Genomic DNA, 26,182 nt, shown 5'->3' with positions numbered 1-26,182 from the left:
GCATATTTTGTGGGAATATGGTGGCTCAAGAGAGCATCATAAGGCTGGGAAATTTCGCAACAGCAAATAGTTTGGGTAGGATTTGTGAATTACAGCAGTCTTGGACAGTTTTCCTGAAGGAGGAAAAGTACTGATTATGATTTGGAACTTGTTAATTGGACGTCCCTCTCCACCTCCTTCCACGATCAGGACAGTCTTGGGGTTATCCACTTATTCCTTGAATGGAGTCCCAACCAGGTTTCATCCACCACCATCCTCCTTCACTTGGCTGAACTTGTTCTCACATTCAACAATTTCTCCTTTAACTTGGCTCACTTCCTCCAAATAAATTTCTTGTTCCAGTCTTACTCGGGGCGGTCAGGGTACATTGATGACTATATTGGCACCGTTTCCTGCTCTCATCCTGAACTGAAAAATTTCATCAACTTTTTTTCCAATTTCCACACTTGTCTCACCTTCAACATCTCCGACTCATCCCTTCCCTTCCTGAACTTTTCTGTCTCCATTTCTGTGGATAGGCTAGCAACAAATATGGGCGGCGCAGTGGTTAGCACCGCAGCCTCACAGCTCCAGCGACCCGGGTTCAGTTCTGGGTACTGCCTGTGTGGAGTTTGCAACTTCTCCCTGTGTCTGCATGGGTTTTCTCCGGGTGCTCCGGTTTCCTCCCACCACCAAAAGACTTGCAGGTTGATAGGTAAATTGGCCATTATAAATTGCCCCTAGTATAGGTAGGTGGTAGGAGAATATAGGGGCAGGTGGGGATGTGATAGGAATATGGGATTAGTGTAGGATTAGTATAAATGGGTGGTTGATGGTCGGCACTGACTCGGTGGGCCGAAGGGCCTGTTTCAGTGCTGTATCTCTAAATAAATAAATAAAAATAAAAAATAAATAAATACTCATAAGCCCACTGATTCCCACAGCTACCTTGACTATAGTTCCCCTCACCCTGCTTCCGGCAAGGACTCTATTCCATTCTCCCAGGTTCTCTGGCTCCAACACATCTGATGCAACATCCATACTAGCGCTTCTGATATGTGGTTCCTTTTTCCTCAACTGAGGATTCTCCCCACCATGGTTAACAGTCCATCGACTGTGTCCATCCCATTTCCCACAGTTCTGACTCATTCGTTCCCCTCCCTCTTTGTTCCCCATGTCACCTACTCCATTAGCCTCCATATTCAATGGATCGTTCTCCACTTTTCACTACCTCCAGCATGATACCACCACCAAACATGTCTTCCCCTCCCTTCCCCTTTCAGCATTCCCAAGGGACCATTCCTTCTGTGATACCCTGATCCACTCCTCCATCACCCCATCCCTTCTATTGGAACCTTTCCATGCAAGTGCAGAATGTGCAACACCTGTCCTTTTTTTATTTCCTCTCTCTTCACTGTCCATGGCCCAAAACACTCCTTCCAGGTAAAGCACTGATTTACATGTACATATTTCAATTTATTTTACTGTATTCACTGCTCACAATACAGTCTGCTCTGCACTGGGGAGACCAAATGCAGATTGGGTAACCGCTTTGCGGAACAGCTCCGTACGGTCCACAAGCATGACCCTGAGCTTCCAGTCACCTGTCATTTTAATTCTCCACACTGCTCTCATGCTGACCTCTTTGTCCTTGGCATATAGCAGGGTTCCAACGAAGCTCAATGTAAGCTCAAGAAACAGCACCTCCTCTTTTGATTAGGCACTTTACAGACTCAACATTGAGTTCCACAATTTCAGACAGTAATCACTACTCCCATGTGTTCCTTTTCTTTGTAGGTTTCAGTCTTACTCTTGTGTTGCTTTCTTGTTTTTACTTTTGGGTGGCAGCTGTTCATTATTCTGCCATTCAAACCTCCTCTAGACACATCTCTTGTTTCTTTACTTGTCCCACTACCATTCTCTTTAGCCCTGCACCACCAACTCTTTTGTCATTTAGTCTCTCTTGTCTTCCAGCCTATTATGGATGTTCCCTTTTGTTCTTTTTCCACCCTCCCCCATTTCATCTGCTTAAAACCTATCACATTTCTAACTTTTCCCAGTTCTGATGAAAGGTTATTGGCCTGAAACATTAACTGTTTTTCTCTCCACAGATGCTGCCTGACCTGAGTATTTCCAGCATTTTCTGTTGTTGTTTCAGATTTCCAACATCTGTAGTATTTTGCTTTAGGAATTTGTTAAACTTTGTTTCATATTGGAATGTGATAAAAGCCTGTTATCTTATGAAATCTGTCTAAGTTTACCTTAATGATTAGGATTGACAAATATATTTTGGTATTCCAGGCGTAAGACTGCAGCAGGAGAACAGAAGCTGAATGGTGGGATACAGATTGTAGGGATGAGTGCCACTCTTCCAAACCTCAGCATTGTAGCGACCTGGCTGGATGCAGAATTGTATTGTACTGACTTCAGGCCTGTACCTCTGAAGGAACTGGTAAAGATTGGCAATACAATTTACGATTCAACGATGACAGTGGTACGGGAATTTCAACCTGCTCTCCGGATAAAGGTAAAGGGTTTCTGTCAAACGGTTCTAGAAGTGGAGTCTAGTATCAGATTATGATTAGTAATTGTCAGAAATTTGAAAAAAAACAGTAATTAACTTCTGTAAATGATGCAAGTACTTTCCTTGATACATGGCTAAAATATCAAATGACAGAGAAACCTAATAAAACTTTGGTTACTTGAGAGTCTGATTGAGTCGGATGCTGACGTTCTTTCACCTTTGGGACCTGGATTTAAATGAAGCCCAGACTGTTTGGATTCCTCCCTTCTCTGTATTAAATGTAAGACTACCATGTGAAATTAGTTTGAGTCAGGAACCAAAAGACATTTTGGATATGGGCTCATAGCACAATATGTCCCCAGTCTAATACAAATTGAAATTTCTTACTGAAGTTGCTGGATGGCTGGTGTGGGAATTGAAATGTGTTACAATGGGGAGTGCTGTTCTGAAATGCATTGTTTAAGTACAGTTAAGGAGCTCTAGAGCAATAGATCACAAATGTTCCTGTATGGGAACCCCTGCAAGTACAGAAGTGAAATACAGGAAACTCCCTACTCTAACCTTTTGAAAACAGTGCTATTGTTGTACAAAAGTATTGTTACGACCAGGTGTGAAAGGTGTCTAGGGGTCCCTTTCAACCTTCACCTGGTCTTACTATAACAGGATTTAATTTTAAACACACTGTGTTTTGCGCTCCTCCTTAGTGAATCCTTGTTCACCACTTTCCTATTATAAGGCAAAGAAATGAGCACAAACAGGCTTTCTTAGGTTTAAAGAAGAAAAATGAAATTTATTAAAACTTAAACATCAACTCTAATTCGGTTAACGCCTACAGATACATGCCGTGCCCCATGCTAGCATGCATATGTGATACGCACACGCAAAAAGAGACACAAAAGAGCAGAAGAAAAAAATAAAGTGGAGAGGTTTGAGGCAATATCTGAAGAGTTTCTTGTTTTGCACTTCGAACTCACTGTAGAGTCCTTTTGTAAGTAATTCTTGCTTTTCATTGGGGCCTGGTATTCTTAAATCTTGTTCACTGTAGGAGACTTTTCTCTGTTGGGGTTCCTGTGACTTCAATGGATTCCAAAGCTGGTGAGAACGAGATGAGAGCAGACAGGAGAGAGATGTTCTCACTCCAGGAGCCAGGAGCTTTCTCTATTCAAATTCTCTGTGGCCAATTTAAAACTCTCAGTTCAAAACACTTCCACAGCCAGTTAGTCATATGACTAAACTGGTCTGATCATGTCTTCTGTGTATTGGGAGCAGGGACTGGTTCCTTTGTTCCAACACTGTCTGCTAGAATGCAAAAATGTCTTTCTGGCGAGGGGCCTGGCAATTCCTTGTGACAGGCCCTCTTCCCAGCAACAATTTGAAGTTTAATGTCCATGTGGTGAAATTAATGTACCTCATTCTTGGTAGGTGGAGGCCTACATGACAGTATACTATCAAGGGTTGCCAACTTTTTCTTTAGTGAGCACTGCTTCTGATCAAGGAAAAGTATGCGTTTTCTGACAATGCCACCACTGGGTGGCACTACTCACATGCGCATATGACTGTAACATTCACGAATTCCCAGGCAGCTGCCAATAATAAAGTTGGAGCTGCTCAATTTGGCATAAAAGGCAAGCAAACCCCTTTCCTCCTATAGCTGCTTCTCTTCGCCTCCCCGCCCCACTTCATCCTGTTCACTGACCCCCATCGCCTGTTGCCACTCGTTTCTCCCCCCCACCCCCCAACCCCACACCCCCTCTCCTGCTCATCACTAGGTACTTCCCTCTCCCTCGCTCGCTGCTCACCACTCACTCCCCCGCTTGCCACTCAGCTCACTGCTCCTTCCCTTGCCGTTCACCGCTGGGTCTTCCGCTCGCTTCTTGCTCCCCTGCTTGCCATTCCCTAAGTGTTCCGGTCCCCACTTGCCACTCCCTTGGCGGTCGCTGCTGGACCCCCTGCTCACCGCTCCCTCGCTGCTTGCTCCTCTGCTCGCCGCTCCCTCGGTGTTCCATTCCCTGCTCTCCGCTCCCTCACCGTTCACTGCTGGGTCTCCCGCTCGCCGCTTGCTCTGCCCGTTGCGACGTCCGTGTGCGTGGTGACATCAGTATGTGGTGGCGACAGGATGCACATGCGTGGATTAATGCTGGCAGGATGATGTGGGCCATCAGACTGCATTGTCAGGAGCTTTATGTGAGCTATTCAAAGATTGACATGTTGGCGACCCCTGGTATACATTAACAGAAACATACTAGTATGTGAACAAGTACCAAAAAACACACATCTCTTCAGACAAGTAGAAATCTGATGATCATATGGACCCATTGACATCCCTTCAAAAACATTCTTGAATCCGAGGACTCCAGTCAAATCTTGCTATACCCAGCTTGGAAGTGATTGATGGATTGAAATGGTCTGGTTCACAGTGCTAACCTTCCTTGGCTTCATCAGCACAAAATTCACCACATTGAAGAACAAATTTTGGTGAAGATATGAGGGAAAATGAAAGGAAGAGTTATGTTGACAGGTTCACATTTGAGCTGGACAACATATCAGCTGGTCACTGAATGGCTTTAACATGAAAAGTTTATGGCCCACATTGGTTAAAGAAGGTGGAAACCCAAAAGTGGGACAAGAGAAAAGGTTAATAAAAGAAAGTACATTTTACTTTTTAAATTATCTTCTTCTTTGCATTTCTGCTTTCTCCTTTTGTGAGGAGGTTGGGATGATCTGGGCTCTAACCTCTCCACAATGTGAGACACAACTGAGGTAAACGTAAAAGAGGATTCTCTGCTTCAGTGAAGTGTTTAGCTCGTGATTGCCCTTTGGCAATCTTGCTCATTGTAGAAAACTTGAGTTCAAATGATTGATTAAAATGGATTTGGCACTTGAGTTTTTGAATGCTCCACTGATATAAAGCCGAGAGAATATTGCATTGCATTTTGGCCTAATTGTGAATGGTTGGAAAATGTAGAGTTAATTGAGTAATTTGAAAGGCAAACCTCCCGTCTTATCCAAATAGTTGGACACAAGGCATTTACTTTTGATTCTAATTTTATTTTTTTTATTTTCCTTGTGTTTTAACCCTCCATATAAACTGTTAGATGCCCCCAGCCTTCCACTGGAAAAGTCAATGAATATGCATGTTTTGGAGCAATGAACAAAGTGTACTTTTTACACAGTGGCCTGTCTAAAACCTGATGAAGCTGTTTAAATCCTAGTCACTGAAATGCTCGAACCCAAAACATTGCAAGCTGTAACTAGGAATCAAAAATAATTTGTATATTTTGCATAAATTGCTATCAGATGTGAATATGTACATGATTGCTTGTAGGGTGATGAGGATAATATTGTCAGCCTTTGCTACGAGACTGTCCAGGATGGCCACTCGGTCCTACTCTTCTGTCCCTCCAAGAATTGGTGTGAAAAGCTGTCTGAAACCATAGCCCGAGAGTTCTACCATCTCCACCATAGAACTGCTGTTGGTACTGAAGGTGAGCAGTTTGTCGCATGAGACCCAAGTTAAATAATATTGCGGAAGTGGAAATAGGCCATCTTAGCAATAGTGCATATATGTGGTTTAAAAGCTTGTCTTGGGTCAAATAGGACCCTGAGGTTTCAAACAGTCTCGTTCGTCCTCAGACAGTTGTCAGAGAGGGTTGGAATTGGTGGTGAGGGAGTGGAGTTTGTGATGGGGATGAAAGACAATGGCTACAGTCTTCCTAATATTTAATTGGAAGACGTTCTTGATAAACCATACTGGATGTTGGACAAGCAGTCTGACAATTTAGAGACTGGAGGGGTGGAGAGAGGTAGTGGTGAGGTCGAGCTGGGTACCATCAGCGGGTATGTGGAAACTGATGTGTTGTTGGATGTTGTCACCAGAGGCAGCATGTAGATGAGGAGGTGGGGGCCAATGATAGATTCTAGGGGGACACCAGAGGTAACTGCAGGATTGGGAAGAGAATACATTGATGACAATTCTCTGGCTACAAAGATAGAAAAGAATGGAACCAGATGGGTGTAGTCAAACCCAGCTGCTCCGCCATTCAACAAGATCATGGCTGATCTGATAGTAACCTCGACTCCACATTCCTGCCTACCCCCGATAACCTTTCACCCCCTTGCTTATCAAGAATCTATCTACCTCTGTCTTAAAAATATTCAAAGTCTCTGCTTCCACTGTCTTTTGAACAACTGTGTCAAAGGCTGTAGACAGGTCGAGAGGGATAAGGAGGGATAGTTTACCTTTACACAGTCACATAGGATGTCATTTGTGACTTTGAGACCCGTTTCGGTACTGTGGTAGGGTTGGAAATCTGATTGGAGGGATTCGAACATGGAGTTCTGGGAAAGATGGGTATGAATTTGGGAGGTGACAACACGTTACAGGAGTTTGGAGAGGAAAGGGAGTTTGGAGATGGGGCGAGGATTGATTTTTTTTTTTATCATAAGGAGAGGGGTGATGACGGCAGATTTAAAAGAGAGGGGCAACACCTAAAAAGATAACCATTAACAATATTAGCTAACATCGGAGCCATGAGGGGAGGTTGGCAGTTTAGTGAGAATGGGGTTGAGGGTGAGCAGAAGTTGGGTCTCGTGGAGAAAATGAGCTCAGAGAGGGCATGAGGGGAGATAGGAGAAAAACTAGAGTAAGATGAGAGTTCAGGGCAAGGGCAGGGCGGAGCCTTAGAGGAAGTTTGGCCCGATGGGCTAGGGAAGGGGATGGAAGTGACAGAAGCAACTGATTGGATGGTCTCAATCTTAGAACAAAGAAATCCATGAGCTCTTCGTACTTGTCGTTCGAGGTGAGGGTGGAGGAAACAGGAGAGAGGGGTTTAAGAAGACATCTTGCAGTAGGAGAACAGAGGGCCAAAGGCTAGACAGTGGAATTGTGCATGTGAATTTTCACATTTCTGTATATTAGAGCGTTACACTGATGAGGTTGTTAAGCAGAATTGATTTTTGTGGGTTTAGTTGTAGAAAAATATCAGCCAAAAGCATTCTAAGTATTAGAAGTGCCAAAAAGTTAGACTTTCATCTCCTATTTTGGTAATTCCATAGAATAAAAGCCAAACTAAATGGTCAGACATATGCCAGTCAGCTTCTCGAAGCGGCTCATTCCCTACTTCCAAAATGCAGTGTAGAGTTGTCTGCCATATTTTGTCATGATGGCATAACAAAGTATTTACTCTTTGTTTCCTCCAGTCATATTCTTGACGAAAATTTGTTCCCTATTCTCACCAGCATGTTAAATTTAGCAAGTGTCAGTTCAGTTCATGAGATATTATTAACTTGCAGCGTAGAAGCACTGCATTAATTCTGTTTGGTGATTAGGTTCTGTAAGCCCATATTTATGAAAGCAGTTCATAAGTTCATGTTTGAAACTGTTCTCCAGTAGTAACATTGACAAAGGCTGTTGGATAGAAAGAAGAACTAAAGCTGAGGCTGCTTTTATAGCCATGGCAGATCAGTCCAGTTTGAATTGCCTTTAATAGGCATTTCCACAGCTGTGCAGTTACCTTCTGGTTTTGAAGCATTGAAGGAAATCACTTTAAAATGAATCATTAGAACTGAATGTCCATTAATCATTACAAGCCTCTTTTTTCTTGGTTATATAAATGGGAAATGGTTGTGGAAAGAACTTAGCTTTGTCAAACCCACTGATCACCATAACTGCTGATCATTGAAAGCTGATTGTGTTGAAAATCAATTGCTAAGCAGAATTTTTATCCCCCTTTAAAGAGGGTGCAGGAACAGAGAGACCTGGGGGTTCACGTGCACAAATCTTGGAAGAAGGCAGGGCAATTTGATAAGGGAAGACGGTGGTCTAATGGTAATGTCACTGAACTAGTAATCTAGAGACTGAGGCAATGTTCTGGCAGCTGGAGGAATTTAAATTCATGAATTCATAAATTCAATTAATTTAAAAAGACTGGAATTGAAAGCTAGTCTCAGTAGTGGTGCCATGAAACCATTGTCAATTGGTGTAAAAACCCATCTGGTTCACTAATGTCCTTTTAGGGAAGGAAATCTGCTGTCCTTACCTGGTCTGGTCTACATGTGACTCCAGACCCACAGCAATGTGGTTGACTCTTAACTACCTTCTGAAATGGCCTAGCAAGTCACTCAGTTGTCAGGGGTAATTGGGGATGGGCAACCAAGTGTTAGCCTTGCCAGTGATGCCCACATTCCATGAAAGAATAAAAAAGGCTTTTTTTTAAAAACAAAAATGCATACAGGATCTGGGTTTTGTAAATAGAGGCATAGAGTACATAAGCAAGAAACTAGTGATAAACTGTTAGAAATCACTGATCAGACCTCAGCTGGAGTATTATGTCCAATTCTGGGTGCTACACTTTAGGAAGATTGTCAAGGGCTTGGAGAAGGTGCAGAGATTTACTAGACTGGTATCAGGGATGAGGGACTTAACTTACATGTAGAAACTAGGGAAGTTGGGATTGTTCTCCTTAGAACAAAGAAGGTAAGGGAAGTCTTAATAGAGATGCTCAAAAAAAAAAAAATCCTCGCCCCATCTCAAAATTATGATGTGTTTGGTTAGTAAATAAAGAGAAATTGTTCATCTGTAGGGGGTTCAGTAACTGGAAGAAACAGATTTAAGATAATTGGCGAAAGAACCAGACGGGTTTTTATTTGTTTTCCAGCGTGTTATCTGGATTGCATTGTCTGAAAGGTGGTGGAAGCAGATTAAATAGTAACTTTCAAAAGGAAATTGGATATACTTGAAAAGGAAAAATTTGCAGGGCCAAGAGGAAACCGCACAGGAATACAACTAATTGGATAGCCCTTTGAAAGAGCTGGCACAGGCATGATGGGCCGAATGGCTGCCTACTTTGCTATATGATTCTATGATTCATTTTGCTAGTTATTATCCTGTGGTATTATCTATAATTTCTTTTACGACTTTCAGCATAAAATATCATTTCGTGTAAGCTATGTGATTTGTGCTTTACACTTTGTTTTAACTTTTTGTGTTTTACTGTAGGATTTGTAAAAGCATCCAAATTACTGCCTTTCATACTGCATAGGGATGAACTTCAGGAGACTGTGGATCAGCTAAAGCGCTCACCAGCTGGGCTCGATGCAATACTAGGCCGCACTGTACCTCAGGGAGTGGGCTTTCATCATGCTGGTATTACAATTTCCTTTTCTTGCCTCTTTGTATATTGTAACTGTTAACCACTTTCCTGAATGTTGAAAAAGTTTCATGAAATTAAGTTATAAGGCATATATGTAAAAAAAAATAACTAATTTTGTTAGGTGCGGTGAGGGCTAATGTGACTCTTTGTAAGAAGCTGGTTTGTTTCAGCTTTCTTTTTAGATGAATGGTAATTTCTTGTGGGTTTGAAGATAGCTGAGACTATATATATTTACTTAAGAACAGCTTATTTGGACTAGTGTGACAATAAATGTTTGAAAGTAGTACAGAGCCAAGTTGTAGGGTGCTGGATGATGAATCTTCACTATTTTGTTGCACAAACAGGGGCGGCGCAGTGGTTAGCACCACAGCCTCACAGCTCCAGTGACCCGGGTTCAATTCTGGGTACTGCTTGTGCGGAGTTTGCAAGTTCTCCCTGTGACTGCGTGGGTTTTCGCTGGGTGCTCTGGTTTCCTCCCACAGCCAAAGACTTGCAGGTTGATAGATAAATTGGCCATTATAAATTGCCCTTAGTATAGATAGGGGAATTGAGGGAAGGTGGGGATGTGGTAGGAATATGGGATTAATGTAGGATTAGTATAAATGGGTGGTTGATGGTCGGCACAGACTTGGTGGGCCGAAGGGCCTGCTTCAGTGCTGTATCTTAAAATAAATAAAAAATAAACTCCTGCATGTATTTTCATGCGATTATGGTGTAGTAAGTGGCGTAATAATGGTATTGCTGCTAGTAAGAAACAGATAAATTCTCAGCCTTTGAGCAGGGATCAGGACACTTCTTTGGTTAACAGCACACCGGTTAACAAAATGATAAAATTTGTTGGCCAAGTTTAGAGCTTTTTAGCTGATATATTTCATAAAGTGATGAAATGACATTTTTCCAGATTGTGATTAAATTGTGCAATTAAAATCACGAATTGGTGAGTTTGATTACCAGATCTATTTCTGCCTTTCTCATTTCCATGTTAGGATTGACTTTTGATGAACGGGATATTATTGAGGGAGCATTTCGTCAGGGTTTGATTCGGGTTCTCGTGGCTACCTCCACCCTGTCCTCTGGTGTGAATCTACCAGCTCGACGTGTGATTGTGAGATCACCAGTGTTCAATGGACGGCTTCTTGATGTTATCACCTACAAACAGATGTCTGGGAGAGCTGGGAGGAAAGGAGTGGATACAATGGGTAAGCATGGCCAGTTGTTTCAAAGAATAAATGTACTATTTGTGAAGCTTATATTTGGGTAGCAAATTAAACTAGTGCTTTCGTCGTTCAATATGTGAAGTATTACAGCAATGTATTAATATTGATCCTTGGAGGGTAGACTTGATTTAAAATATTACATTTGAGGGTGTCCAAAACTGCATTCAACTCAAAGAAAAGTTTTGCAAGCATCAGGACTCAATTTGCAGGTGTACAAGTGCTTTCATCTAATTCCGGTAACTCGGACTGTTGTGCATGGCATACCTAGATCACTAGAGGGAACATAATTCCTTTCTACCACCAGGATTTGAAGCCTATTGGATTGGATGCAAATCTCTTGCCATCACTAAAAGTTTTGGCAAGCACAGTTGCATACCTATGGCTAGTGTGCTATTAACTGACTTCACTAGATCTCTAAAGAGCTAAAAAATAAAGTTGATATACTAGATTACCAGAGACTGACCGTATAATTCTCTACTACATTTAAATCAGAAGTTAGCTTAGCAAATTATATATTTTGAAAGGAAATTAGTAAATCAGTGTATGAGCTTCTTAATACCAGCCTTTTACAGAGGAAGGCACTAGTTCTTTCATCACTCTCCTGGCAAAATATTCTTCACCAATGGCACTAGCGAGAACTATTTCCAATTCCTCCAATTGCGGCTTTCAAAAGGGAATTGGATAAGAACCTAAAGCGAGAAAATTTGCAGGGCCATGGGGAAAAGGCTGGAGAGTGGGACTGGCTGATCTGCTCTTCCAAAGTGCTAGCACAAACTTATGGGCTGAATGGCCTCCTTTTGTGCTGTACTTATTCTATATACTCTTCGTATGTCTGGCCACCTAAATAGCAATGATTTGAACTGTATGTGGTGGGACTGACCATTGTTTTGTAAGGACATGGTCATTCAGGTCTGACAGTTAAGATGATTCTTGGAATTATCAGTCCAGTGTAGCACTGACTTCACTTAAAGCAAGACTGTCCTATTAATCCATATTTTGAGCAGATTGGGGTGAACTGGCCTATGAGGGACTGGATTGAGTATTTCAACAACCAATATCCAATCAGTCTTGAGAGAAGAGACTTTTTTCCTGGACAGCAGTATTTTTTATTTGTTCTTGGGATGTGGCCCTCACTGGCAAGGCCAGCATTCATTACCCATCTCTAATTGCCCTTGAGAAGATGATGGTGAGCTGCTGCTTTGAATTGCTGCAGTCCCAGTGACATAGGTATACCCACAGTACAGTTAGGGAGACAGTTCCAGGATTTTGACTGACGGTGAAGGAATGGTGATATCGTTCCAAGTCAGGATGGTGAGTGATTTGGAGGGAAACCTGCAGGTGCTTCCATGCATCTGCTGCCTTTGTCCTTCTAGGTGGTAGAGGTTGCGGGTTTGGAAGGTGCTGTTGAAGGTATTAGGACCGACGCAGGAGGAGTGCACTGTTTTTTTTGTAGTTCCACTTCTCCACAAGTCACAACATATATTTAAATATTTACCCAGCTACCGATACGGTATCCCAGAATAAAATGCACCAACCAGGTCTCTTTTTAATAAACAATAAAATTGTCAGTTTATTATAAAACAAGACATAACCAGTAACGAAGCAAAACAACGCACAGATTGAAATATGAAAGTTCCCTTTTTACCTTAGCCTCTGTCACCTCACGCGTGCGTGCACGCATGCACACACACACACCAGTTCAATGAAAAATAGAGATTTTCTCTTTAGAGCTCTGTTACCAAAAAAAAAAATACTTTGGCCAAATACTTGCTAATTCTTGAAAAAAAAGAGATATGGAAAGATGCCAATTGTCCCTTTTTGGTTTGGCGTCCCAAATACGCATAGACGGCTGCTACTAGGATCTTTCCAGAACAGTTCTTTTCAGGTGACATTGAAGATCAGTTTGTTAGGCTTTCCAGGAGAAATGCAGCATCAGTTTCTCTATTTCTTACACTTGATTCTTAGGAAGTTCTCTAAGAGATGGAAGAGGGTGAACTATGGTGGCTGCTCTCTTGGCTGGTTTCATCCAACTGTTTTCAAAACAGTTCACACGCCAACACACTATCCAAAGCAAAACCAAAAACAATATCTCAAGGGTCAACCCTATAAATCATGACCTGTCACTTATCAGGAAACATCTCCCCTTAGTGACGTGGTCTCCAGTAGAGGTTGTTTTTAGCACTCCTTGATTCTCCCAGTAAGTACTTTTCAGTCAAGTGTCCTTTCAATGATCTGGCAACAACAAAGCAAAGTCCAGCTTCTATGAAATCTTCAGTGTTCTCCACAAATCCATCTCCACAATTTAAATATAAGTCATCAAAAAAAACTTAATAAAAAGTATAGAAGCACCATCATAACAAAGGAGCCATGGTGAGTTGTTGCAGTGCATCTTGTAGATTTTTTTATACATTCATGGGATGTGGGTATCAGTGGCTATGCTAGCATTTATTGCCCATCCCTAATTGCCCTTGAGAAGGTAGTGGTGAGCTGCCTGCTTGAACTGCTGCAGTCTTCGGGATGTAGGTACACCCACAATGCTGTTAGGAAGGGAGTTTCAGGATTTTGACACAGCGATAGTAAAGGAACAGCGATATAGTTCCATGTCAGGATGATGTGTGGCTTGGAGGGGAACTTGCCGGTGGTGGTGTTCCCATGCATCTGCTGCCCTTGCCTTTCTAGGTGGTAGAGGTCACAGGTTTGGAAGGTGCTGTCGAAGGAGTCTTGGTGAGTTGCTGCAGTGCATCTTGTAGATGGTACACACTGCTGCCACTGTGTCGGTGGTGAAGGAAGTGAAAATTGAAGGTGGTGGATGGGGTGCCAATCAAACGGGCTGCCTTGTCCTGTATGGTGTTGAGTTTCTTGAGTGTTGTTGGAGCTGCACCCATCAAAGCAAGTGAAGAGTATTACGTGATACTCCTGACTTGTGCATTGTAGATGGTGAACAAGTATTGGGGAATCAAGAAGTGGGTTACTCGCCGCAGAATTCCCAGCCTCTGACCTCCTCTTGTAGCCTCAGTATTTATGTGGCTGGTCCAGTTCAGTTTCTGGTCAATGATAATCCCCAGGATGTTGATAAGTGAGGGATTCAGCGATGGTAATGCCATTGAACATGAAAGAGAGATGGTTAGATTCTCTCGTGTTTGAGATGGGCATTGCCTGGCACTTGTGTGGCACGAATGTTACTTGCCACATATCAACCCAAGCCTGGATATTGTCCAGGCCTTGCTCCATTTCTACATGGACTGCTTCAGTATCTGATGAGTCGCGAATGGTGATGAACACTGCAATCATCAGTGAACATCCCCACTTCTGACCTTATGGAGGGAAGATCATTGATGAAGCAGCTGAAGACAGTTGGGCCTAGGACACTACCCTGAGGAACTCCTGCTGTGATGTCCTGTGACTGAGATGTTTGACCTCCAACAACCACAACCATCTTCCTTTGTGCTAGATAGGACTCCAACCAGCGGAGAATTTCCCCCCCTAATTCCCATTGACTCCACTTTTGCTAGGGCTGCTTGATGCTATTATTGGTTAGATGCTACCTTGATGTCAAGGGCAGTCACTCTCACCTCACCTGCAATTCAGCTCTTTTTTCCATGTTTGGGCCAAGGCTGTAATGTGGTCGGCAGCCAACTGACACTGGCAGAACCCAAGCTGAGCATCGATGAGTAAGTTATTGCTGAATAAGTGCCGCTTAATAGTACTGTCGACGACATCTTCCATCCCTTTGCTGACGATCCGAAAGTAGAATGATGGGGCGATAATTTGTCAGATTGGATTTGTCTTTTTGTACACAGGACATACTTGGGCAATTTTCCACATTGTCAGATAAATGTCAGTGTTGTAACTGTACTGGAACAGGATTTTACCCATTTATATCACTGCCTGTAGCAGTCCCGTACTTTCCAATGGAGTTTGATGAAGTTCACAGCTCACTTGACAGTAGTTCTGCAGATTCAAATTAAATCCAAATCGTCTTCCAGATAAGATGTGAATGAAGTAAAAGTAAATGCATTTAAATTGAAGTGCAATGTGCCTAAATTAGCAGCACACAACAAGAGATACTGAAGCCACTTGGAATCCATTTCATCAGAAGTTTTGCACAAATTTATTCTAGATATTCTACCCGACATCACATGTTACAACTTATGTGCCGCATATCTAGAAAAACTCTGCACTGACTTGAATTATCCTCAATTTGTGATTGTGTATATTTGAAATAGTATGGGCATTAACTTGAATAAAGTTTATCTGAATTCATCATTTTTTTTTAAGTAGAGCAACAAGGGGAGAAGGAGAACAGATTTAAGTAAAAGATGTTTATAATCAACATTAAACCTTGTTCTAGGTGAAAGTATACTAGTGTGTAAGAATGCAGAGAGAGCAAAAGGAATGAGCCTGTTACAGGGCTCTCTTAAACCTGTGCGTAGCTGCCTTGTGAAGAAAGAAGGAGAGGGTGTCACCACCAGCATGATCCGAGCTATCCTTGAGGTAAGATGAATAATCAACAGGATATATTTCAAATTGGAGTAAACTATCCTATGTGCTTACAGCTCTTAGCTAAAAAATTTTAGTTCCTTAGGACCCAGTGTCAAAAAGTTTTATTCCCTCTCCGCTCATTGGCAAATTGCTATTATGTAGAAGAAGTTGAGGGTGAGATTCATGAAGTCTTAAATTAGTTTTGGGACATCTACAAGTCTGCAATTCTTCTATTGTTGTTTTGCATGCAATAGCATTGTCAAACATACAAAATATGATCTGAATAAATTTTTGATGCCACGGAGCCCTAGTTTACAAATAAATTTATAGAGATATAGTTGAAAGTGATGCTTCCATCAGTGTTTCTGAAAACTTCAGACAGAAGTGGCCAATTTACACATCTTCATACCACAGCCCATTTAATCCTTCATTTATTGATTGAACTGTCGCAGAACTAGTAGAAAAGCCATAATAAGTTCAGAAGTCTTTGGCCAGAATTTTACAGCCCCCCAACGAGCGGGCTGGTAGTGAGGGTTGGGGGGGGAGGGGAGGGATGGCGGGAGGAGCGTAAAATTGAGTGGTGGGGTGGGGGCCGTTTCTGACCACCTCCCACTCCTGCTGCAATTTTATGCGGGGTGGCGAGAAACGGCTCACCTGCCCCAGGTCAATCGAGGCCCTTAAGTGGCCGATTAACTGGTATTTTGCCCTTAGCGGCTAGGTGGTAAAGGCCCCAAGAGCCCCGCCTGGTAAAACCAGGTGGCCTTCTTGCAGGATGGGGGGGGGGGGGGGCCTCCTGATGGGGCACCCTGTACCCCACAGAGGGCTGCCCCCGAAGTTCCAACTGCCCCTAACGCACAGCACTTTCCCAACCCCTCCCCCCCCCCCCCCCCCCCCCAACCCCACATTTCCACCAAACCAAGCCCCCCTTGCCTCACCGTGGCCCGGATGATTTTTCCCAGCGAGGCCCCAAAAGCTTACCTGAGTTCCAGGGCCGTCCTTTCTCGCATCAGATGGTTGGGTGTAGTTTCAGCAATGGCCACCACTCCTGGTGGTGCTGCTGGGACTAAGCGCTGCCGGCCCGCTGATTGGCAGGCAACTCCATTAGGCGGGACTTCCTGTCTCAAGGAGGTGGAAGTCCTGCCCAAGACTAATTAAAGGCCCGGGGAGTGAAAAATCCCGTTGTGGCTCCCCAGGCCCAGCGGAGGTGGGCTCGCCAATGACAGTTTGGCCGGTGGGCGGGGCCTGCTGCTCAACTTAAAATTCTGGCTTATTTCTCTCTGGTGAATTAATAAATAAAATAAAAAAGAAGGAATGGTTGGCACCTCTACCAAGGAAGCTCATCTGTGATGTCTCAGAACTAATGCCAGCCTCTTCTGAGGGAGGAAGGGCAGCCAGTTAATGCTACCAGCTCATGTGGTCAAAACTATATAAATCGCTTTAGTTCTGAAAACGTTGCTATCTACAAGTATCTAGACTTTAATCTATTAATTAAACTGGCTATCTGACAATGTTAACTTTCTGCATTTTAAGAAGTCTAATCCTAAATTGATTTCACTAATTTATAATCAATCTCAGACACTGATCCCAATAGTAAATTTATTATCAGCTAGCATTGACTGCTGAATTACTGTGGCATTACTGAGCTGTCTTTGTGCCATGTCGTGATGGTGGTCTGCCCAAGAGCAGGTCCTCTGCTCTTTTTCTCCACCCAGGAGGGATGAGCATGACTAGGGAAGTGAGTATCTGTCATTCAACCATAACTGTTAGTTATTTTCAGACTCAATGTTTAAGTGCTGATAGCTATAATTCTAAGGTTAATAAACAATTGTTAGTTTTTGATTTTGTCATCTGACGACTTTGATAATTATTGACAGGGTTAATTTAGTCACTCAGGAGTTTGATTTTGCAAGACTTGGTGTTTGCTTTAATTGTAGTATTTGGTTCAATAACAGGCTAAGTTGGGAGAGCAGATCTAAAAGGGACTACAGCTCAGATTAGCTACAAAACCACATGGGTTACTAGGGTGTTTTCACAAGCTCCACAGACTTTATTGTTTTCCACAATAAGCACAAAATCGTGATACTTAGCAAAGATCAGTGATCAGCAGTTGCGTTCACGATGGAACACCGGTCCTCAACCTCTGATTAACTGCGGCACCTTGTCTCTTGATTGAAGTCTATCTTCTGTCTTCTTCTTGATGATGATAATGACGATGTGCACTTTTGGGGTCTTACAAGTTCTTTATACACCTTTCCCAGCTTGGTTCTGTGCCATATTAGGTAAAACCCTGTTTCTATCTGTCTGATTGGTCAGTCATTACCTAACTGCCCTTCCATGATGGTACTTTGAGCCTGGTTTAAGTCATTATCATTGTCATTCAGATGGGGTGGAGTGGTGGGGGGAGGGTGCAGGGGATGCCTCCAGACTCGACTTTCCTTGACTATGAATTCCTTCACAAAAGGTCGCATCTTGATCTGGTGCCACCCTGCTTTGGCTATTCATCCACAGTGACCACTTAATGAGAGTGATATGCGCTTGTCCTGTTTCACAGCTATTTGGCCAGACATGTTTACAGCTTTTACTGGTTTAAAAACCAACAGTCCCCCTTAGGTAATCCACAGTCCAATGACATTTAAATAACGGGTCTTTACATAGTCTGAATTAACCCTTTCCATGGCTTTTGACATGTCACGACTTGTACAGAACTTTAGCCAACACCATGCATTGTGTTTGTTACATGCGGAATACAATTTTAACCGCTATACTTAAGGATATGACAACTAAGTTCTAACAGTCCTATAATAAAATAAACTTAATCCTACAATTGGAATGGGAGGTTGGTAGTGTAAAGCTAATAGGATCTGAAATACTTGATGTAAGATGGTTGGCAGGTCAAATTTAGGCATCATTATCACCTAGACACACATTGCATGGTAAACCCCAAATAATTCCTTGTTAGCGAGTGACTGGTTCATTTGGTACCCTTGATGAATATTCTTGGTGGGATATCAATCACAGTGCTTCTGTAGAATCCAGCTGAGTAAGAAATATAAGTGCAAGTAGAAATTGTATCACTAGGGCTCATGCCATATATGACCTACAGACTGCAGTTTATTATGAGAAAAATTTGGTTTAAGATCTTGTGTTTGAGGTGGCTTGGAAGTGGTGCTGTGTTCGACTTCTATTGTTGTATCTGGTTTGGACTGTGTGATAATCTCTTGGACTTGAGGAATGTTTTGAAATTGTAGGATTTCCAAAACTATTGGCTGTTTATCTTGGTTTCAGATAATAGTGGGCGGTGTTGCCAGTACCCCAGAAGATGTCCGTGTGTACGCCTCATGCACACTGCTGGCTGCCAGTGCACATGAAAGCGAGGCAGCATCAATCCAGGGCAATGCTATCGAGGACTCTATTGAGTATCTAATGGAGAATGAGCTTATACAAATACTGGAAGAGGACCAGGAAGGAGATAAAAGTAACTGCTTCCTTCACTTCTATTTTACCATTTGACAAATAAAGTTTCACCAACTTTCAAGTATTCCAACAAATTACCTGACGTACTTTTTGAAAGCTAGCTCCATACTGCACGTCGTCTTTTAGAAATGATGTTGTTTTTGTGCATCTGTTTACATTTTGAAATAATGATCCTGTTTATTCATGCAGGGTTATCTGCTTTTACATTTTTATGTTAATTTGTTTACTTTGTACTTTTTCAATTCAGTTTAATTTTTAATATCCTGCATCCAGTACCACTTATGTGAGCATTCAAACCTGATGCTTTTTTAATAATGGCCTGCTAAAAATATTAGTGCTTTTTACTCTACTTTATTCTTCAGTCCACCACTGGTTATTGTTAATATACTGCTTAATTTCTTGGTTGTTTTTGTAAGTTATTTTGACTCTACTTCCACCATCTATTACTCCTGGTCTATGGGCAAGGATGGAAATCTGCTCCCAGATCTATATCTAGGTCACTTTGTAGCCAGATTTGACCACGTGCACCTGGATAATTGCTTTTTGATTTCTTCCCTCTTACACCCAAAGTGAGTCTATGGTTATCTCAGCTATCTTTTATTACTAACATGGCTCTGATAAAATTACAATGTAGTGGGAGCACGGAGGTTTACAAGCCTGCTGCATCAATGCATTTCCCCATTCAAAGAAAAAAGCTAAGACTTTCTCAATCATTCTGTTCTTTTTTTCTCATGTAATTTAGTTTAAATTTTTTCAAGAGTAAGATTAATCAATATATGAACCTCTTGAATGAATCATGGTCATTTTTAAACATCCAGATTAGAGATGTTTTGTTGACTGAAAAGCACTGAAAACAATGCTGCACTCACAGAATAAATTGGATTGTTAAGTTCCACTCCTTGGCAAAGTTGATTCACTTAAGACTTGAAGACATTATTTGAAGTGGACTAATTAGCTGGGTTATGTGGAAAAAGCTGGAGTTTGGAACTAAATTGGACAACTAAATTGGAGTTTGCAAGTTCTCCCTGTGACTGCGTGGGTTTTCGCCGCAGCCAAAGACTTGCAGGTGATGGGTAAATTGGCCATTGTAAATTTCCCCTAGTGTAGGTAGGTGGTAGGGAATATGGGATTACTGTAGGGTTAATATAAATGGCTGTTGGTCGGCACAGACTCGGTGGGCCGAAGGGCCTGTTTCAGTGCTGTATCTCTAAATAAAAAAATAAATAACTCTTTCTCAGAATCTGTACAGGCATGACAGGCCAAATGGCCTCCTTCTGTTCTGTAAGATTCTAATAGTATAATTGTACTTATATAGGTAATATGTTTTTTTGATAGTTCAACTGTATCGTCCCACACAGTTGGGAGCAGCCACTCTCGCTTCTTCCCTGTCTCCTCCAGATGCACTGAGAATCTTTGCTGACTTACAGAAAGCAATGAAAGGATTTGTTTTAGAGAACGATCTCCATATTCTCTATCAGGTAAATCGGGCATTTTGTTTGCTATTTAGCAATATTCTGTTTTTCATACTGCATATGGAAACTTGTGGATTGTGGTTGGGATGACCCCTGGTTACTCTTGCTCTGAGCAGCCTGATGCTCCTGCAGGTCTCAATCTCTATTTAGTTTTATAGACCTTGTCATGAATGGTATGTTAACACACGATCCCCATACTTGTTGATATAGGCCTGACCCCACTGTAGTGCTAAAGCCATGAGCGAATTATACAGATCAGTCACTAAACTACCTGTCTTATCTCTGCCCAGTGATGGAAGGAGCTCCTTTTACTGGACTGTTTTGAACAGCGTGTTTCCTTCAATAACAAATTCAGGTGCCATATTCAAACTGTGAGATGATATTTGAAAGAATATTTTTGAAACAATTTGTGTGTGTGATTTTTTACATTACAGTTGAGAGTGCCATCATGCTATAGAAGCTAAGAAGTACTAGGTTTTATAAAAATATTGTAAATTGATCATGGTAACCTGTGCTACGAAGGAGAAAATATCATCTTGGTCACCACTACCGATTGCTGTCTAGTGATCTTGGTGAAAGAGTGTGTTTTTGCATGTAGGGTATCAAAATTAGGCTCAATGTGATGACCTGCCCCACTCCCACAAGGGAATAGCTTACCAACAGTCACAGTCTAGGCTCAACATTTGACTAAATGCATGGCTACTAATACCTGTGGAACTGTAAACCAGCATGAATCATCTTTTTTCCCCCTTAAAATTGTAAATACCAATTGCCATAGTTTTATTAAAGTCTTGCTAATATTGTACATTACTTTGTTTTAAATGTGTTATCTTTAGTTGGAGAGGCATCTCTGTAGATTCCAATAACGTCTTTGATTAACTTGATTAACTCATCTTTCAGTGTTTGGGATTCCCCCAAACAGCTTGTTAACTTTTCAAGAGGGAATTACACCTTTTATATGAATTGTTAAGGTGCATTTTTAGTTTTGAGGACCAGTATGGAACAGGGGAGTTTATTTTAAGATAGAGTCTGAATTATTTTTCTTTTGGCATATTGAAGAGGCATATTTGAGAGGTATTAATTAAAATTAATAGTTTAAACATGGTACTAACTAAATTGCAAAAGGGGGAGTAGGGATTTTTGATCATGGATGGGCAGCTGTGACTTGCTTGCAATTCCTGCGCAATGCGGAAACTCCAGAACACTTCATGTGTCTTGGATGACCACGTGTATAGGAAGTATCTCCAGCTGTTTCAGCTCAAGCTCAGGATTTCTGAGCTTGAAGGGCATCTAGAATCACTATGGAGCATCAAGGAGCAGGAGAGGTTCCTGGATTGTGCTTTCCAGAAGGTGGTCACTTCATAGGCAGTAAGAGTTCAGGATAGTAGGTGGGTGGCTATCTGGAAGACTAGGAAGAGACAGGAGGTTCAGGAGTCTTTGGGGTGTAAGCCACTTTCAAACAGTTACTCAGCATTGGAGGGTACTGGGAGTGACAATACTCTGAAGGAGCGCTGTCCAGACCATTGCACCAAGGGACTGTACAGGAGGGAACAGCAAAGTGTAGAAATGCAGTTGTTGTAGATTCCATAGTCAGGGGGACAGAATCATCATTGTGAGTCCCGCATGGTGTGTCGCCTCCCTGGTGATAGGGTTAGGACATCACGGAGAGGGTGCAGGATATTCTGCAGGGGGAAGGGAGTGAGTCAGAAGTTGTGGTGCATGTTGGTACAAATGACATAGCAAGGGCCAGGTACTGAGGTCCTATGGTCAGCATCAGAGATGCTCTCTTCCCCACCATCACAACATTTATGGCCAAGTCCCTCTATGCTATTTATGTATGTATATAGCTGATATTGTTAATGGTTCTCTCTCTGTGGTTACTGTCCCTCTCTCCTTTAAATCTGCTGTCATCACTCCTCTCCTCAAAAAACCAACAGTTAACCCCACAATCCTTGCAAACTATTGCAGCAACTTCAACCTCCCTCTCCTTTCCAAGTTCCATGAACATGTTGTGGTCTCCCAAATCCACGCCCATCTTTCCTGGAACTCATATCTGAAACCCTCCAATCAGGTTTCCGTCCCTGCCACCATACTGAAATGGCTCTTAAAGTCACAAATGATATCCTATGTGCCGGTGACATAGGTAAACCTTCCCTCCTGTCCTTCTTAATCTGTCTGTAGCCTTTGACATGGTTGATCACACCTGCTGCTGCTTTTAAGTGCTAGTTGAGTTCAGATGAAGGCAATTAAGAGGCTGCAGAATCATTTTTGTATTTTCTGTTTATGGAGATTTGCCTGATTAGCTGCTATACTGGCAGGTGTGTTTTAAGGGCACATCTGAACATCATAGCTGCTTCAGATCCAGGAGCACTGTGAATAACACCATGGTATACCTGCTAGTCTTAATGAGTTACCATGTCATAGGAGAGCTCAAGACTGCAGTATGCACAGTGCATGCTGTTATGTCTACATCAAAAGAAACCTAGGTTTGTGATGGGATGCTAATGTTTCTTTCTCCACTGACTTCAGATCACACCGGTCTATGAAGAATGGGTAACCATTGACTGGTATCAGTTCTTTTGCTTATGGGAGAACTTGTCAGCCTCAATGAAAAGAGTAGCAGAGCTGGTTGGAATTGAGGAAGGTTTCTTGGCTCGCTCAATTAAAGGAAAACTTATTCCTAAGACTGACAAGCAGCACAGACAAATGGCCATTCACAAAAGGTACTGATGACCTATTGACTTTGATTTATCGATTTGTTTTGTCTCAGCTTCTCCTCTACTCCTTATAAAATATTGATTCATTACTGGGGTAAGGATCCATGGAAACGGATCTGGATGACAGTGGTTCAATAAAGAAGCCCACTACCACCTCAGGGCAACTGGGGATGAGCAATAAAAGCTGGCCTTGTCAGGGATGTCTACATCCTGAGAATGAATCTTAAAAAAAAAAACCCTCTCTAAAGAGACATTATTGATGTGAATTTTGATGTTCAGACTGTTTGGTCAGGATGAGTGTTCACATCTACTTCCAGAGACCCCTGGATAGCAATTAGTTACAATTCTAGCCGTTCTCAAACTGGGGCTTTGAATCAACTGACCAAGCACACGTTGGGGAGTCAATCCTGGGACTTTTTCCCTGCGTGTCATTCAGCTACATGTTAGATAACCTCACTGAGTCATTAGGAAAGCTGTGTTGCACTTGAAATTTGTGGTCACTGATATGTCAAGTTTATATCTGAATTTAACTCTCTAATGTTTTCCTTTCCCACTTCAGCACCACCAGCATCAGCCCCCCCCACCCCCCACCCCCACAACCATATTCCTTATTGTGTGTTCCAGGAGGTTAGAATTATTCTGTAAATCAACATCCTAAAAATGGCTTCATTAGTACTCCATTGATGAATACTGCCGGTTAGTCAATTTTCCATATTTGGGTGAACCTTGTCCATTCTCAGTTAGGTCACCAGACAGAACATTCCATTTCAATGAGGGGGGGGGAAATTACAGGTGCTGGTTCCTCCTCTTTACCCTACATTCTCACCACCAAACAGCAGATCATGATAAATTGAGAGGGTTGTACAGAAATCCAATGCTCAGACCACCTTGCAATACTGGCTGAAAGAACTAGCACGCAGATGGGGTTTGACTGAAAAAAAATTGCTTTAAAAAAAAAAATTGTGTGAAGAATATATAAAATGATTAGTATTTAATGTGTTCACCATACTTGTGTCACAAGCTTATATCACACTTGGGCCTGATTGAGCCAATTTTAATGATCCCATGGCACGAATAGATATTCTCCCTTAACATCAATAAAAGATTAACTGGTTATCTCTCTGCTGTTTGTAGCATTTTGCAGTGTATAAAGAAGCTCTCTACTTGCCTACATAATAAATCATCGCACTTCGAAAGTAGCTTGTCATTGTTGGTTTCCATAAAGATGATTTAAGAATGATTGCTATTTGCAATATTAGTGCCTAATGCCCAAGAAAGGCAAGATGTGACTGATTGCTACTTCTAATGTAGACATATTGTCCATCAGTCTCCATCCATATTATAACACTGGAAGTTTAAAATTGCTAGTTTTTAAATGTTTATATTTTATGGATTCCCCCCCATGGGTGCAGAATATGGGTGCAGAACCTGCTGTTAGATCACCACCAATTTCTCCTGCACCTCATGGCTGTAGATATTGCCCAGACAGAACACCGTATTCTAAACTTCCTCATCAACCACAGGAGGGCACCATAGCCTTCAGTCAAAGCCTTCCTGCTCAATACAGCTCAGATCGGGAATTGAGGACAGAAGAATCGGAACCCCTGTGTCATTCTACACTATCACTGAGCTTTTACAGCCCTTAGCATTACTGCACCACCAGGAGATTAAGTTTTGCATTAAACTACTGACAGCAGGCACTCTGGTTACAAGATACTGAATTTTAACCTCTTTTGTTTTTATAAAAAAGAAAAGGGTTTGCGGCACAATTGATTTTTAAAAAAAGAAATAATGAAATGTTTATTATATAAAATGGTTCACTTCAGCCAATTGACAATTTGGAAAACTAATTGCTCTTTTTATAAAGTCCTGCCTCTTAAACTATCGAGTTTATTTCTAGAGGCAATAGTATTGAAAGGTAAAGAAGTTATACTAAACTTGTATCGAACCTTAGTTAGACCACACCTGGAGTACTGCATACCACACCATATTGTAAGAAAGATATGGAGGCACTGGAGAAGGTGCGATAAAGATCTTCAAGGATGATAGCAGGTATACCCCCGCATTCCTATCAGGAGTGGGGTCTTTTAAAGAGAAAGCTGAGGGGTGAACTAATAGAGGAGTTTACAGTTGAGAAAGGTTTTGATAGACTAGACAGTGCGAATTTTTCAACTTGTGGGGACGAACAAAACAAAAGACCATCAATATAAAATAGTCGCCAAAAAATCCAATTGGGAATTCAGAAGGAACTACTTTATCCAGAGAGTGGTGAGAATGTGGAACTCTCAACCACAGAGAGTGGTGAGAATGTGGAACTCTCAACCACAGAGAGTGGTGAAGCAAATAGTATAAATACATTTAAGGAGAAGCTGGATACGCATATGAGGGAAAAGGAAATGGAGAATTATGCTGATAGAGTTAAATGAGAAAAGATGGGAGGAGGCTGGAGTTGAGAGTAAATGCCAGCATGGACTGGTTGGGCCGAATGGCCTGTTTCTGTGCTGTATCTCTTATCGAATATGTATATTTTTATTGCCTCTTGTGTGTCACCCCCTTCAAAAATGAATTGATCCATTTGATAGTGTTTTGAATTGAACATGTGATGTAAGCAGCATGTCTGAAATTGAACAGCTAAAGTTTTATATATGCCAGAGTTGTCTACATCCAGTCAGCATACATGTTAAATGCCCAAGTTTTATGTGGGCAGTGAGCATTTTGAGATCAGTATCTGCCTGTCTGTTGACAGATGAAAATCAGTGCTGGTTTTGACTCCACCCTTTAGTAATGGTCCCACCTCCTACTCAATGTTGCCGCTCAGGGTATGGACATTACCATGGGCAGTAATTCTCATGATGGGAGTTCCTTGCCAAAGCAGAATTTATTCACTAAATCAATAACAGCATTAGGTAGGAATTGGGACTAGTGGAGACAAGGGAGCACTTACCTTCTGGGAGAGCAGCGGACAGGAGTGAACCTGCAGGAGGAACATGGAGCGGGGAGCACTTAAATAAAGCCCAAGGATGATGGCCTATAGCACTTGCCTTCCAGGAGAGCAGCAGACAGCAGTCCAGGTGCATCCTGAGTTTGAAAAAAAAATTAAACTGACATCACAGGAAAGTAGTGAGTTGATTGGCTGGTGAGTATTGCTGCTTAGCGATTGGGTCTA

General features: G+C 42.0%; 1 protein-coding gene across 2 annotated transcripts in view; it reads left to right on the top strand.

The window, feature by feature from the left end:
• polq (polymerase (DNA directed), theta) overlaps window positions 1–26,182 on the top strand; it is a 126,009-nt gene that overhangs the window by 25,071 nt on the left and 74,756 nt on the right. For both annotated transcript variants that reach the window (XM_068040833.1, XM_068040834.1), the window contains exons 9-16: window positions 2,281–2,506; window positions 5,829–5,988; window positions 9,501–9,647; window positions 10,641–10,853; window positions 15,223–15,365; window positions 18,639–18,828; window positions 20,163–20,305; window positions 22,829–23,022. In XM_068040833.1, the coding sequence (XP_067896934.1) occupies window positions 2,281–2,506; window positions 5,829–5,988; window positions 9,501–9,647; window positions 10,641–10,853; window positions 15,223–15,365; window positions 18,639–18,828; window positions 20,163–20,305; window positions 22,829–23,022 (1,416 nt within the window). The remainder of the gene's footprint in view (window positions 1–2,280; window positions 2,507–5,828; window positions 5,989–9,500; window positions 9,648–10,640; window positions 10,854–15,222; window positions 15,366–18,638; window positions 18,829–20,162; window positions 20,306–22,828; window positions 23,023–26,182) is intronic.

This window comes from Heterodontus francisci, chromosome 10 (genome assembly GCF_036365525.1).
Source record: "Heterodontus francisci isolate sHetFra1 chromosome 10, sHetFra1.hap1, whole genome shotgun sequence".
Classification (NCBI taxonomy): Eukaryota; Metazoa; Chordata; class Chondrichthyes; order Heterodontiformes; family Heterodontidae; genus Heterodontus; species Heterodontus francisci.
This window is presented reverse-complemented; position numbering and strand designations above follow the sequence as displayed.